This window comes from Odontomachus brunneus, unplaced genomic scaffold (assembly GCF_010583005.1).
Source record: "Odontomachus brunneus isolate Ranch 3 - 2012 unplaced genomic scaffold, Obru_v1 Obru_scaffold_151, whole genome shotgun sequence".
Classification (NCBI taxonomy): Eukaryota; Metazoa; Arthropoda; class Insecta; order Hymenoptera; family Formicidae; genus Odontomachus; species Odontomachus brunneus.
In genome coordinates, this window is record NW_022639601.1 from 271,955 (window position 1) to 286,588 (window position 14,634).

A 14,634-nucleotide genomic window follows, 5' to 3' on the forward strand; every position below is an offset into this window, starting at 1 on the left:
CTGTATTCCGTAATAACCTTCTAGCTCTTACGGAAAAACAATATATTGATTGGCTGTCGCGCAGATTTCTGCCGCGCGGCAAGCATTACCGCGTTCTGTGCAGGAACCATTAGTTTTACTATAGGACGGTATTTATAGTCCGATTTTATATTTAAGATCATCTTAAGTACTGTCTTAAAATGTCATGAACCAATCACAGAACCGTATTTGTATCTTAAGACATTACTTAAGACTGTCTTGAAATAAGATTCGACTATGAATACCGCCCATAGTATATGTATCAACTCCATCCAGCGCATTTGTATAGAGCATAATTACATTAAAGTGAGTAAAATAATAGATTATAAATATTCTCACGTTTGCTTATAATATTTCTTCATTTTATATATTATTTTTTTAGAATTAATATAACACACAAACAAAAAATAAAATAATAAAATAATAAAATTAATTACAATAATATAATAATTGTTATTATTACCTATATATATGATTCCTGAAATTGTTTTTCTGGGATATCAAAAGGATTTTGAGTATCTCTTAAAATTTTACGAATAATGTGTAAATTCTCGTTTCTTTCGTTTTGTTTTCATTAACTATCCACCATACAGCAACCGTCGTAATTGATTAACTTATTATAAATATGGATATTACTTTTCACGGGAAATATCAATTCGTATGAAAGTTTTCATTTTTTCACTTTTTTGCACTAAAATTTTCACTTTTTTGCTTTACGTGAAAATTTTCACTTTTTCACGAATTCATCCTAGGTGAAAAGATACATGATCGACCCCCTGGAGCCAAAGATTAAAGTTGAAGTTGAAACAAATCTCTCTAAAGCCCGTGTCAGACTATAGATTAGGATTGAAATTGAATTGAAATTTAGCCAATCAGAATAAAATTCACTAAGCTCAAGTTTGGTAAACTTTGCTCTAATTGCCCAATTTTTAATTCAGTCTCAATCTTAATCCGTAGTCTGATACGGGCTTAAGGGCCCTCACACGTGAAATGACATAACTGCATGTGCATAGCATAAGACTGTATGGACAAATGAGCATCGAGTATTTAGCCGCTATATTGATGCTTGATGCTCAATATTCGATGCTCATTGATCCATACAATCTTATGGCTTCTACACACAGGATGCGGTAATGCTTGCCGCGCGGCGGAAGTCCGCGCGACAGCCAATCAATATGTTGTTTTTTCAAAACATATGTTGTTGTTTCAACTTCAACTTTAATCTTTGGCTCCAGGGGGTCGATCATGTATCTTTTCACCTAGAATGAATTCGTGAAAAAGTGAAAATTTTCACGTAAAGCAAAAAAGTGAAAATTTTAGTGCGAAAAAGTGAAAAAATGAAAACTTTCATACGAATTGATATTTCCCGTGAAAAGTAATATCCATATTTATAAGAGCTAGAAAGTTATTACGGAAATCAGCATACGTATTAGCTGTCGCGCAAACTTCCGCCGCGCAGCAAGCATTACCACGTCCTGTGTGCAGGAGCCATTATGCAATGCACATACAATTATATCGTTTCATGTGTGAGGCTGAAGTCCCATGGCACGTATTTTTGCGTAACTGCGTAACTAATCACATTTTCCTATTCTTTTAGAAGTTCCAACAGAAATACTAAACGACGAAATCTATTGATTACGCGCTTACGCGATACGCAGAAAATACATGCCATGGGACTCCAGCCTGAGGGCCCTTACAGATGTCTCGCCTAAACTCTATAGGTGCTTTCAAGTTGCATATACTATGTTACACAAGTAATACCAACCAGTTTATTGGTTGTATATTATCTTACAAGATATTTTAGATAATATGTGATCAATAAACTGGTTTTGTGAGTGTCAAGATGTATTAAGCAATTGGAAAGCACCCTATATTTTCTCTATATTTTCCTTAAAGTTGGTAATGTTGGGATATCGACTGAATAATCCCTGGAACCAATGGCTTGGTTTACATCGTGCACTTGATACGCGTATTAAATAGTAACTTTCTATTAGATAATCTTAATATCGATGATGTATATAAATAACGATATATTAAGCTGGTATAATATTGATCAAGAAGATTTATTTTATCGATTGAATGCGTCGACGTTGATATGCATTGTCAATATTAAGATTATTTAATAGAAAGTTACTATATAGTACGCGTATCAAATGCATGATATAAACCAAGCCAATAATGAGCATTGATACAGTTCATAAAGTAGATTGACATATTCTATTGGACGGAAATGCACAAAATGTCTTTGATCTTTTATGTTAATAGGTCTAGGAAAAGGAAATAAATGAATGATCATTGATCTTCCTACTGATTTTTCATTGGTTGAATTTTGTTTAATAAAAAAGAGAATAGTAACGTATTTTTACAAATTGAAAACTTCCTCAACATGTTACAATATAAGTTACAATGGCTTGGTTTACATCGTACACTTGATACGCGTACTAAATAATAACTTTCTATTAGATAATCTTAATATCGACAATGCATATCAACGGCGACGCATTCAATTAATACAATATGTTTTGTTGATGAGTATTATACCAGCTTAACATATCATTGTTTATATATATCGTCGATATTAAGATTATCTAATAGAAAGTTACCATTTAATTTGCGTATCAAGTGCACGATGTAAACCAAGCCATTATAATAACGTTACACTATAGGTACGTAACATTGTATGTAATCATATGTTAAACATCAATATATCAACTCATGCATAAATAAAATTAATATTATTTATAATTATATTGCGGTAAATTATGTTGAAAAAAGTTAGATGATATCGATAATATCGATATCACTAATATCGATACATTTCACCTGATATTTTTTATATATCGATATTTTTATTTACGATACGTTTCGATACGAAATATCGAAACTTTCTACTGTATTGCCCATCCCTACTTGACGCTAGAGATTTTCCTGTATCTCATGAATTTTGCGATTTTTTTTCAGGAATTTCTGGGGAAATTTTACTAGAAATTCTGCAGGAATTATTTTTATCGATCTGGCAACACTGTCGTACACATAAGTATTTGCGAGCCCTGTGGGAAATTTGTAATATTAATGTAATGTTATTGTTACTTGATGTTTATTTGAATAGTTTTTAATCTTTTTTTTTTATTTTAGTGTCCAAACTTTAAGTATTGGAGTGAGTATTTCATTATAATGTATCGAGATTAAGTTATCCACATAGAATAAGTGATTATGTTTACAAATACAATATTTTAAGTAGATTTTTGTTGTGTTTTCTCTTTCCGCAGTAACCATGGTTCGAAAGTACGAAAGAAAAACAGCTAGAGCTAATACTCCACCTGATATTATGCTTAAAGCTGTCAGAGCTGTTAAATTAAATAACCTATCAATCCGACAAGTTGCTGAAAAGTTTAATATCAATTATCGTACGTTAACTCGTTATTGCAAAAAGATTCCTGAAGAGGAATTACTATGTGAGAATATTACCACCCCAACGATTTCTATAGGTTATGTTAAAGTCAGACAAACTTTCACTAACTCTCAAGAACAGGAGTTAATAAATTACATTCGGCATGCATCAGATATCTATCTTGGTCTTTCTACCAAAGAAGTCAAAATCTTGGCTTATAATTTAGCTCAGTATAATTCCATTAAGATGCCTGCATCCTGGATTAAAAATAAAATGGCGGGAGATGATTGGTTAAATGCATTGATGAAACGTCACAGTGATCTTCCAATTCGAAAAACAGAAACCACAAGTAAAACGAGAGAAATAAGTTTCAGCAGAGCTAATGTTGAGTTATTTTACAAGAATTTGGAAAGGATAATGACTTGTTATCATTTTCAACCTGAAGATATTTGGAACATGGATGAAATTGGAATAACAACTCTCCACATACCAAATAGAATGGTTGCTCGGAGAGATCAAAAGCAAGTTGAAAACAATATTTCAGCTGCACGTGGAAATTTAGTTACTGTGGCTTGTACTATATCTGCAAAAGGAGATCACATGCCACCCTTTTTTGTGTTTCCTCGTGTATATTTTAGGGATTATTTTATTGCATCTGCTCCAGCTGGAACAAGTGGCACTGCCAACAAGTTGGGTTGGATGGAAGAAAAAGACTTTGAAAAATTTTTAAGACACTTTCATGCTCACTCAAAGTGCTCGATTGAAAAACCAGTTTTGTTATTATTGGACCAACAAAGTTTACATCTCAGTATTGAAAGTTTAAACTATACAAAAGGAAATGGAATTGTGATGTTATCCTTTCCACAATATTGTTCACATAAATTACAACCTCTTGATAGAACAATATTTGAACGCTTCAAAGAACATGTAAATTCTGCTTCTAATGCTTGGATATTAAACAACCCTAACCACACAATGAATATTTATAATATCCCTGAAGTTGTTGCTGTTGCCTATCCTCTTGTCATGACACCAACAAATATTCAAGCAGGTTTTAAATGCACTGGCATATTTCCTTATAATAATGACGTTTTCTCAGACTTGGATTTCGAATCAGATTTCATCACTGATGAATCATCTCTTGAAAAAAATGTAGTAAAGTAAGCATGAAATATTAGTTTACTATATTAATGTAATGTACTATTAATATAATATTGTAATAATATTATTGTAGGAATAATGACGAAGAACAACTTATAAAAGAAGATATGATAAAAATAGAAACAGCTAGTTTTTGTTCTTCAGAGTGTGATGTTTCTGAATCATTTCCTGAAGAGTCAGACAAAGTTTTTAAAATATCAAGTGATGAGGAGAAAGAAAAAATGGAAGATTTTCATTCTTCTAAAATTGGTCCAAGGAAAAGTCCTCGTAAGTATGCAAAAAGACAAGTAGCAACAACTGTTGCTGATATACCAGCAATAAAAAAACTGGAACTAGAAAATATAGAAAATAAGGACACAAATAAAAGAAAAAGTATCAAAATATCACTTAAAAAAATGAATAAAGAAACAAAAGATGAAAATTCTACTAAAAAACTCAAAGAAATTAAACAAGTGACAAAATGTAAGAAGGTTGCAAAGAAGAAGGAAGCTCTTAAAGAAAAAGAATGTTTTTGTACAATTTGCCTGAAATCTGATCCTGACAGTTTGTCTAAAGAAAAATGGGTCCACTGCACTCATTGTAAGAAATGGTCTCATGAAGCATGTATTTCTGTTGTATCATATTATACATGTCGCAAATGTGAGTCTATGTGAGCTCCTACATTATAAAATTGTTATATAATTCAGACTGCAATATGTTATTTACTGTAAGTTAAATCTTTATAAGAAATGCATACACCAAAAAAATTCTATTGTAAAAAGTTATCATTTTATGTCAATGATTGTGTATTAAGTTATTTTAATGATTATAAATTATTATTGTTTGACTTATTTTATGATTATTTACTAAAAACTACAAAAAAGGTAGTGCAAAAGTTTTACCTTGTATTTAACTTTAAAAAAATTATCATAAAATACTCATAAAAGTTAAATATATATTTTATAATTAAATTATTACTATTTTAAGTGATTATTTTATGAAGTACCTGATTACGTAACTTTAACTTTACTAAATTATTAAGATGTATTAGAATTATAACTATTTGTATTGTTTCTTCTATATGAAAAACGTGACATGTCTCAGATTGTATAATGATCAATCTTGGATTTATTATATGTTGTCATATTTGTATAATTTAATTTATAACTAAGGCCACGTTCTGTGTTACGCATATGCGTGCATTTATCTATATGTTATGTATATTGTAGGAAATGCGCGCCTCATGCGCAACTCGGAACGCACCCTAAGTAACTTTATTATGTATGTGTGTATATATATATATAAAAGAGTTTTTTCTAAATCTAAGAAATGTAGCAATGTTAAAATGTGCGTGACAAAATAAAATAATGTATAGATTTTTTTAAATCAGTCTCTAAAAAATGCAACAAACCATCATCCTTACTGCCTATTGCATTGTCTAGCAACTATCCTACATTTAATTTCACAACTCTTATGTTTCTTTCCTGCAAGTTTTAACAATATCCTTATTACAGTAAAATATACGAAAATGTATCTGGAAACTAGAGACTTCAAGTTGTAGAAGCCCATACAGAATAAGTATCTAAATACCTTGTTCACCTCTTGATAAGCTACCTGATAGTTAAATCATATATTTATCTCTGTCAAAGTTTGAAGAAAAAACGAAAGCAGATATGATCTATCAAGTAGCTTATTAAGAAATTGGGAAAATCGGCTCTTAGAGACATCGTAAAGAATATTTGAACGACATTCTACTTACTTCAGACATCTTTAGAGTATCTTTAAGATGTAATTTACCCCTTGTCCACAACTTTGCTTTAAGCCGTAATAAATTAACCAACTACAGTCGATTATATTAAAAATAATGAACTGTGGTAGGTCAATTTCTTACGGCTTAAGAATTAAAGCAAGGTTGTGGACAAGGGATACGACACTTGTGCTATTTGGGATGCTTCTCTAGCAATTTCATTATTATTATTTTTGCAGAAGTTACAATCCATTGAATTCTACATATTTTTCGTAATCGAGAAAAGTAAATGAAACTTGTAGTTAATAAATTATTTTTTCATTTATTGTACTACAGACTTTATTAGTCGCTCCCCTTTGACAAAAAATTAAAGTCGCAGCACGATTTAGCGGCGAGCAAAAAGACGATCTTTTTATTTCTCAATAGTAATAGATTCAACACCAAACAAATAAACTTCTATCCAGCAGTTCAACTGAATAGTGGGTCGAAAATAGAATTCTTTCTCTGTCTGTGTCTAATACCGAAAAATAAAAATCTATTTTCCTGATATTAAAGTATTAGACTGAACGATTGGGATGAGTCATCGCTCGCGCGTATACATACGTATACATAAGGTGAAATGAAAGTTTCAGAACGAGCGTGGGATACATATTACAGCGGTGGGGGAGAACCGAACCTTTGAACTTCCGTATAAGGTTGCTCTGAGTAACCGTGGCTTTCCAGCTATTTACTTATGTCTCACCGCGTGCCTCGATTATTTCGTGTGATACAAACTGATATTATACACGTAATATTTCATACGTAACATGTGATCTTTAGTCTTTGGATCACAATCCATCATCTTATTATCTTCATTTTCTTTATTATCCCCCCTGCTTATCTTCGGGATTACCTATAGTTATATGTAGTAAGACAAAGAATGGATGGGCGTTTCTTCCATTTCGGGGAATGAACGCTTACGTTCGTTCGAACGAAATGCGGACGAACTTTCAGGAAGATCAGCAGCTGCATCGTGAGTACATCGAAAGAGAAGGACACGAGAAAGTTCATGTTGTAAATTAGGATTCTTCTAATTAAATTAGGATAATTAGAGCGATAAAATAAAATAGATGTATAACATGAAATTACGTGAACCTAAAATAATGCAAACTTCTAAAAAAACATCTTAAAGATGTCTGAGGTAAAAAGGTAAAAGACGTCTAATATCCGTTTCTACCAACATCAATTAAAGCTTAATTTACATGTTCAAACTCTATTCAGATAAAAATATAGATTCAAATAAAAACGTGACGTTGATTTAAACGTAAATGAGATATCATCTTTTAGAAATTTGCGCTGCTTCTAGAATTTTCACGAATTATGCACCAATTGTTACTTTATCAAGATAATTGATATTACATTAATTACCCAGATATAATGTCTAAAATCTTTAAGATGTCCTTCAGACGATTTACGTATAAATGTCTTTAAGGCGCCTTAAAGATTATCTTTAAGACGTCTTATGTTCCGATTTTAAACATTATGTTGTCTGGGTACTCGCAATCTTGTCCCAGACAATATATGTCCTGAGATCATCCTAGTTATACTCAGGACGTACTTTTCAAGCACGTTTTAGACATGATCCTGGAATTTGGGTTATGTTCGATGAAAAACGTCTGGCTTCTAATAACCCATACAGTACAAATCTTCAAATGAGGTTCTAAAGACGTTCTAAGAACATTCATACATTCTAAGAACGTTCCAGAACATTCTCTGAAGACTTTGTGCTATCTGGTAATTTTTAAAGATCAAAACTTGATTAGAATCCATATAAAGTTAATGATCAAAACTAGCTTATTGAATTCTAGTCTCCAATCTACAAATCTCTATTTTCAATATTCAGTCTAATACAGACTTTATATCAGTGATAGATGACATCGATTTTAGAAAGAGACATTAGGTCTGTCCTCTTTAGTTGATGAACTGGCTGTTCATTTAAAATATTATAAAATTTTATCAAAGAAAAGTCAGAGTTGGAGTTCAAAACTATATATACAGCAAGCATACCAAATCTTTGCTTTAATATTTTTCATAGAAATGCTAAGTACCCACTAGGATCCAGAATGTATTTTGAATAAATTTGATATTTAAACTTATAATAAATTTGCGGATATATGTAAACTTATAAAATAAAAGCTGAATTTCAATCAAGCCTTAATCTGAGTTCAAGTCTTTGTCTGAAGCATGTTGATAGCTCACATCGAGACTCAACTGACGTTAGTCGAGACTGGCATAAAACGTTCGTTTATTATTTATAAACGGACATAGCGGGATATACGTTTACGCGCGACGGAGCGTGTCCAGGCGAGTCGCATCCCGCCGGCCTGAAAAATTCTACCTCGGTGTATCATCGGCGAGAATCGATCGTTGCCAAGCATGCGGCTGAGCTATTATGGTCGGCCTTTCCAGCCGTTCACCCCGACCCAGCAAAATCGATGAAACAAAAGCGAGACCGCATATGGCAACCGAGGAGAATTTGGGACTACATGTTTCGAGCGACGAGATTCTCTCGGTGGAAACAATCGAAAGCGGCGTAATCGCCAGGTTCAATATTCCGTGCACGCGAAAAAGATCCTTACATCGTAAATGTCACTTCGCTCACAGGCGAATATAAGCGCGAAAATCACGATCGAGTGTTCAGGACGTGCGAATTTGCGCCCCACGAAACCCCGTTGGCGTCAACCGTAATCCCGAAAACGGCAAGAGGCGATTATTATTCGCCAATTTGGCGAACTCGCGACCGTCGCTGCGGCGTTCTGCGGTCGGCGGGCGACCAATCGCGCGTGGCAGCTGCGCCACGGCGTCGCCAGGCAGCCAATGAGCGGCCGCCAAGCGGATCGATCGTCTGGACTATAAAAGCCGTTGCCTGGAGAACGCCGCGCATTAATCGTTTGATTCCGACGAGACGTGCGTGGTTGATAGCGGAAGCTCCATTACTTGCTGCGTCTATCGACCGCTCCTTTTCTTCGTTGAAGCATTATCCGTTAGGAATAAAGTAGCAAAATGGTGAGTGCCGTCAAAGTTCAAGAGTGCGCGACCGGGGAAGAGCCTGAGGAACCACGGCGACAGATTTGCGAACGGCTCGCTGAGACTTCTCGGTGATCCTGTCGTGGACGCGCTGGAACGCGCGGCCGGCCGGCTCCGCCCTTTCTCTGTCGCCATGGATGACTCATCCTCTTCGTCATGACGCTTCTCGAAATTCGTAGAGTTAATCACTGCGTATCGTCGCGATGTTCCTATTATGCTAGTGTGACGTCGGAGAGTCATGAATCTTGCATGAAAATTCGTGTCATTTAGCGTTGACATAACGCTCTGACAATTTTATATCGGAATTCAGTGCTTTTTAGCTAGACTATGCACATAAAAAATTACATACTACATTTAAGCTAGTATTGTTTCAAGTATTTTATAAGAGTTTATATATCCGCAAATTTATTATAAGCTCACCATAAATGTTAAATTTATTCAAATACATTCTGAATTTTAGTAAATTTAGTATTTTAATGAAAAATATTGAAATAAAAATTTAGTAGTTTTATTATATGTAGGTTTGAATCCACTTCTTCTCGAATAAAATTTTATAATATTCTAAATAAGCGATCAGTTCATCAGTTAAAAAACTTTCCTAATATCTCTTTCTCTAAAATTGGACTGATATAAAGTCTGTATTCGTCAATTTTGATCATAGCTTGTTTTATATAGATTTCAATCAAGTTTTGATCTTTAATTTGTAATCTTCTGTTTTTAATAACTAACCTGATATAAGCTCAAATATTACAAATTGAAGATTGCAGATTAGAAATTAAAAACATTTAAGATTGTCCTAAGTTCATCGTGAAGTGCTGTAATGACTTTATTAGCTGTAAAATAAAATAAAGACTATCATAAATATAAATTTGGGCTGTACCATCCTATAGAATTTGATAAATTAACTAATTTTGACTTTGCTTTGTCACAATTATCAAGTTCTAATCTGCAATTTCAATTTCTAATACATAGTTTGATATAGTCAAATATTGCAGATTAGAGACAAAATAATACTCGCAGACCAATCTTATTTTTAAGATTGTCATAAGTTCATTTTAAGATGCTGTAAAGTTACTTCATCGATTGCATGGTATTGTAAAGTAAAATAAAGCCAATTTTAATCTCTCATCTCTTAGAATTTGACAAATTAATTAATTTTGATCTTGATTCACTTTGTACCAATCCTGATCATGTCTCAATATGCAATTTCCAATATTTCGATATAAGCTTAAGTACTGGAGGTTCAGGGTTGCAGATTGAAGATAATATTCAATGTCCAAGATTGTCTTAAATTCACTTTTAAGATCCATCTACAATAGGATTGGCAGTAGATAGTAAAATGTAAGCAAATTGATCAATCATAGTTGATTATTAATAATTGACTGTAGTCAATTTGCTTACGTCTTACTGTCTACTGCCAATTCCCATAACAGATGGACCTTAAGGTGTTGTAAGGCCAACTTTACAAAATGTAGCAAGCCTTTTAAATCATAAGAAATTAACAAATTATAGTGGAATGTAAAGAGAGTAATCAACTATGATTGGTTAATTTCTTATGGCTTAAAGCTTATTGCAACTATTATAGAGCCGGCCTAGGGGCTATATCCTTAAAATAAAATAAAGACTCTTAAATATAAAGTTTGATTAAATAACACTCTGAAATTCGACGAATTAAGTAATTTTAGTCTTGATTGATTTCATGCAATTCCAATCTCCAATCTTCAATCTGCAATTTTCTAGATGTTTTTAATACCTAGTTTGATACAAACTTAATGCTCACTTATTCAATTTTTTTGTTTTCAGCGCGAGTGCATCTCAATTCACGTTGGTCAGGCTGGAGTACAGATTGGAAATGCCTGCTGGGAACTTTACTGTCTGGAGCATGGCATCCAGCCGGACGGGCAAATGCCATCCGACAAGACCATCGGTGGTGGCGACGACAGTTTTAACACTTTCTTTAGCGAGACTGGTGCTGGCAAACACGTTCCTAGGGCGGTATTCATCGACTTGGAGCCAACAGTAGTCGGTTCGTATTTCCTTCAGTTTTCTACAATACACAGGAGAAAATTGAATAAACGTTTCTAAGTTGACATATCCATTTTTTAGATGAGGTTCGCACCGGCACTTACCGCCAGTTGTTCCACCCTGAGCAATTGATCACGGGCAAAGAAGATGCCGCCAACAATTACGCTCGCGGTCACTACACGATCGGCAAGGAGATTGTCGATTTGGTTTTGGATCGTATCCGCAAGTTGGCTGATCAATGCACTGGTCTTCAAGGATTCCTCATCTTTCACTCGTTCGGTGGCGGCACCGGCTCAGGCTTCACCTCCCTGCTGATGGAACGTTTGTCCGTGGATTATGGCAAGAAATCAAAACTGGAATTCGCCATTTACCCCGCGCCCCAGGTCTCCACCGCCGTTGTCGAGCCGTACAACTCTATCCTGACCACGCACACCACACTGGAACATTCCGACTGCGCTTTTATGGTCGACAACGAGGCCATTTACGACATCTGTCGTCGTAATTTGGACATCGAGCGACCGACCTACACGAACCTCAACAGACTGATTGGACAGATTGTGTCCTCCATCACTGCATCCCTGCGCTTCGACGGCGCCCTCAATGTCGATCTGACCGAGTTCCAGACCAACTTGGTACCTTACCCGCGTATCCACTTCCCTCTAGTGACGTACGCGCCGGTAATCTCTGCGGAGAAGGCTTATCATGAACAGCTATCCGTCGCCGAGATCACCAATGCCTGCTTCGAGCCGGCCAATCAGATGGTCAAATGTGACCCTCGACACGGCAAGTACATGGCCTGTTGTATGCTGTACAGAGGCGACGTCGTGCCCAAAGACGTGAATGCCGCAATCGCGACCATTAAGACAAAGCGCACCATCCAGTTCGTCGACTGGTGCCCGACGGGCTTCAAGGTCGGCATTAATTATCAGCCGCCGACCGTCGTACCTGGTGGCGACCTCGCCAAGGTGCAACGTGCCGTCTGCATGTTGTCCAACACCACCGCCATCGCAGAGGCTTGGGCTCGATTGGACCACAAGTTCGATCTGATGTATGCCAAGAGGGCGTTCGTGCATTGGTACGTCGGTGAGGGTATGGAGGAGGGCGAGTTCTCGGAAGCGCGTGAGGATTTGGCCGCTCTCGAGAAGGACTACGAAGAAGTCGGTATGGATTCCGCAGAGGGCGAAGGCGAAGGAGCTGAGGAATACTAAAAGACACGCTTCGCTCTTTTCATGTTCGAAATGTTTCCGCATTTCTTTTCCTTTTTTCAATCGTATAACGGGACACAAGTCTAAATAAACTATCTGATTTGCAAGTATAATGACGTGTTTTGAATTCACTATATTCCTATCTTGACGGAGCCGTCCGTTTAATGATTTAATTACTTAATATTGTTTAATTATTTATATTATTAAAAAATTATGTGTATTGCGAGCCCCACTTTCACAAGAAATAGAACCTATTCCTCCTTTTTGTCTTTCTTCTTTACACGAGTTGCACGCCGACTTGTCCATTGTTCCTGCAATGCTTAAAAATTACGATAGGCAACCGAATCATTTCATGAAATAATTGACTTTTTTTTATGTTTCTTGTTAATACGACGAAAATGAAACGGGTAATTTAAATTTCTCCGACGTTTAAACTATAGAACGTTTTAAGTGATGAGTCAAGATGGTTTGTTATCAGATATCGATCGTCCACTTATCAACCGATGCATTATCGCGATTATAGTGGGTCACTGGATCACACACACGTATGTAGTTTTACGACTCTGCATTCTCGAGCGGGTCCGGTGTGAGGATATATGGAGAGAAACGATGCGAGAGCGTGACCGACGGATCAAATCGATCCGTAGGCTCCGCGAGCAGAAATGCGTGATATCGTGTAAGAAATACAATTTTTCTTCCACAATTTGCTTCTTCTATATTTCGTACAAATGCAACGAGAGAGAGAAAATTGTTAAACTCCTTACAAAATACTATTATTTCGGCTCTTTTGTTGATCTAAGAAAAAAGTAGTGTGATATGCATATATATATGCATACATATGTATACGAATTTTATATATGTACATAAAGTTATCATCAATAACATTATTACATAGAGCTTTTATTAGAAAACTTAAAAAAATTTTTTTAAATTATTTTATGCACACACACACGATTATAGCTACAAATACGAAACACTCTGAATACGATATAAATCAAAAGCGTGTGTTACAATATCTTTAAAAGAATGAACATTGAAAATCTAGAGAATTTTCAAAAATAGCTTTGAAATCAACCAAATATTTTTCGTGCTCAGAGATACTGCGATAGTGTAGAAACTTCTCCCAAACAGCATACATCTTCACAGGCCACATCCTCTAAATTCTTATTCTAAGAACGTTCTTAGCACATTCCTTGGAGATGTGCTGTCTGGTTTCTTTGGTCTCAGATATTTCAGATGTCAATACATTAGTCCATAAATGTGTTAAGTGACTTTTTAAAAACAGAAAAATGACGTAGTCTATATATATCCAAATATAAATATTTAAATGTATCTCTGGAAAAGTCTTGTTATTGATATTTAAATATTAACTAATGCATCAATTATTTTAAATCTGTACATTGTTAGTGATAATTAGGGTTGAATAAATTAATATTGTTTAAGTTGTCTTTTAAATTAAGTTTAAATTTAATGGGTTGTTAAATTAATTTAGTTAAGTTAAAAGTTATGTAAACAAAAATTAAATTAAAAGTTAAAATTAAATTAATTTATTTAAAGTTTAAAGTTAATTATACAAAGCAATATGTATTCTTTTGCCTAATTAGTTTTATAAACATAGAATTCAAAAATAATGCGTAGAAAATAAAAAATAATGCTATTGGTATTATTTTTTATTTTCTATATGTTGCATTATATTTTTTATATTCTATATGCTATAAGCAACTTGCAATGATTTCAATATTAATAAATTATTTTAACCTTATAAAAAAAGTTTATAAGTTAAAGTTGATTCATAAATTTAACTAAGTTAATTTAAAAGTTATAACACTTTTAACTTAACATTTAACTTATTAACTTATAAATTAATGATTGATTAACTATACAGAAAAAGAGTCATTCCGGTTTTAAAAATATCTTTAATTTTTACATGTAAAATAAGATTATTACATAACGTTAAATGAAGATAAGTTATTTGCTCCAATATATGATTCGACAAAGAAAAATATATTCTTATTATTCAAAAATAATTTTAATGAATAGGA

At 34.2% G+C, this 14,634-nt stretch overlaps 2 protein-coding genes across 2 annotated transcripts; both read left to right on the forward strand.

Moving 5' to 3' along the window:
* Window positions 1–2,923: 2,923 nt before the first annotated feature.
* On the forward strand, window positions 2,924–5,935 carry LOC116850627. The gene is made up of 4 exons (XM_032829131.1): window positions 2,924–3,092; window positions 3,154–3,175; window positions 3,288–4,569; window positions 4,644–5,935. Exons 3-4 carry the CDS (start codon window positions 3,293–3,295, stop codon window positions 5,221–5,223), a joined length of 1,857 nt encoding a protein of 618 aa, XP_032685022.1. The 5' UTR covers window positions 2,924–3,092; window positions 3,154–3,175; window positions 3,288–3,292; the 3' UTR covers window positions 5,224–5,935.
* Window positions 5,936–9,183: 3,248 nt separating this feature from the next.
* On the forward strand, window positions 9,184–12,705 carry LOC116850628 (tubulin alpha-1 chain). The gene is made up of 3 exons (XM_032829132.1): window positions 9,184–9,341; window positions 11,166–11,388; window positions 11,469–12,705. The coding sequence occupies exons 1-3, from the start codon at window positions 9,339–9,341 to the stop codon at window positions 12,593–12,595; spliced, it is 1,353 nt and encodes a 450-aa protein (XP_032685023.1). The 5' UTR covers window positions 9,184–9,338; the 3' UTR covers window positions 12,596–12,705.
* The last annotated feature ends 1,929 nt before the right edge of the window (window positions 12,706–14,634 follow it).

Bases quoted from the DNA above. Each gene is read 5' to 3' on its own strand.
- LOC116850627 (XM_032829131.1), top strand. From the start codon at position 3,293: ATGGTTCGAAAGTACGAAAGAAAAACAGCTAGAGCTAATACTCCACCT. The intron at 4,570-4,643 runs GTAAGCATGAAA...ATATTATTGTAG, and splicing joins CTTGAAAAAAATGTAGTAAA to GAATAATGACGAAGAACAAC.
- LOC116850628 (XM_032829132.1), top strand. The intron at 11,389-11,468 runs GTTCGTATTTCC...TCCATTTTTTAG, and splicing joins CTTGGAGCCAACAGTAGTCG to ATGAGGTTCGCACCGGCACT.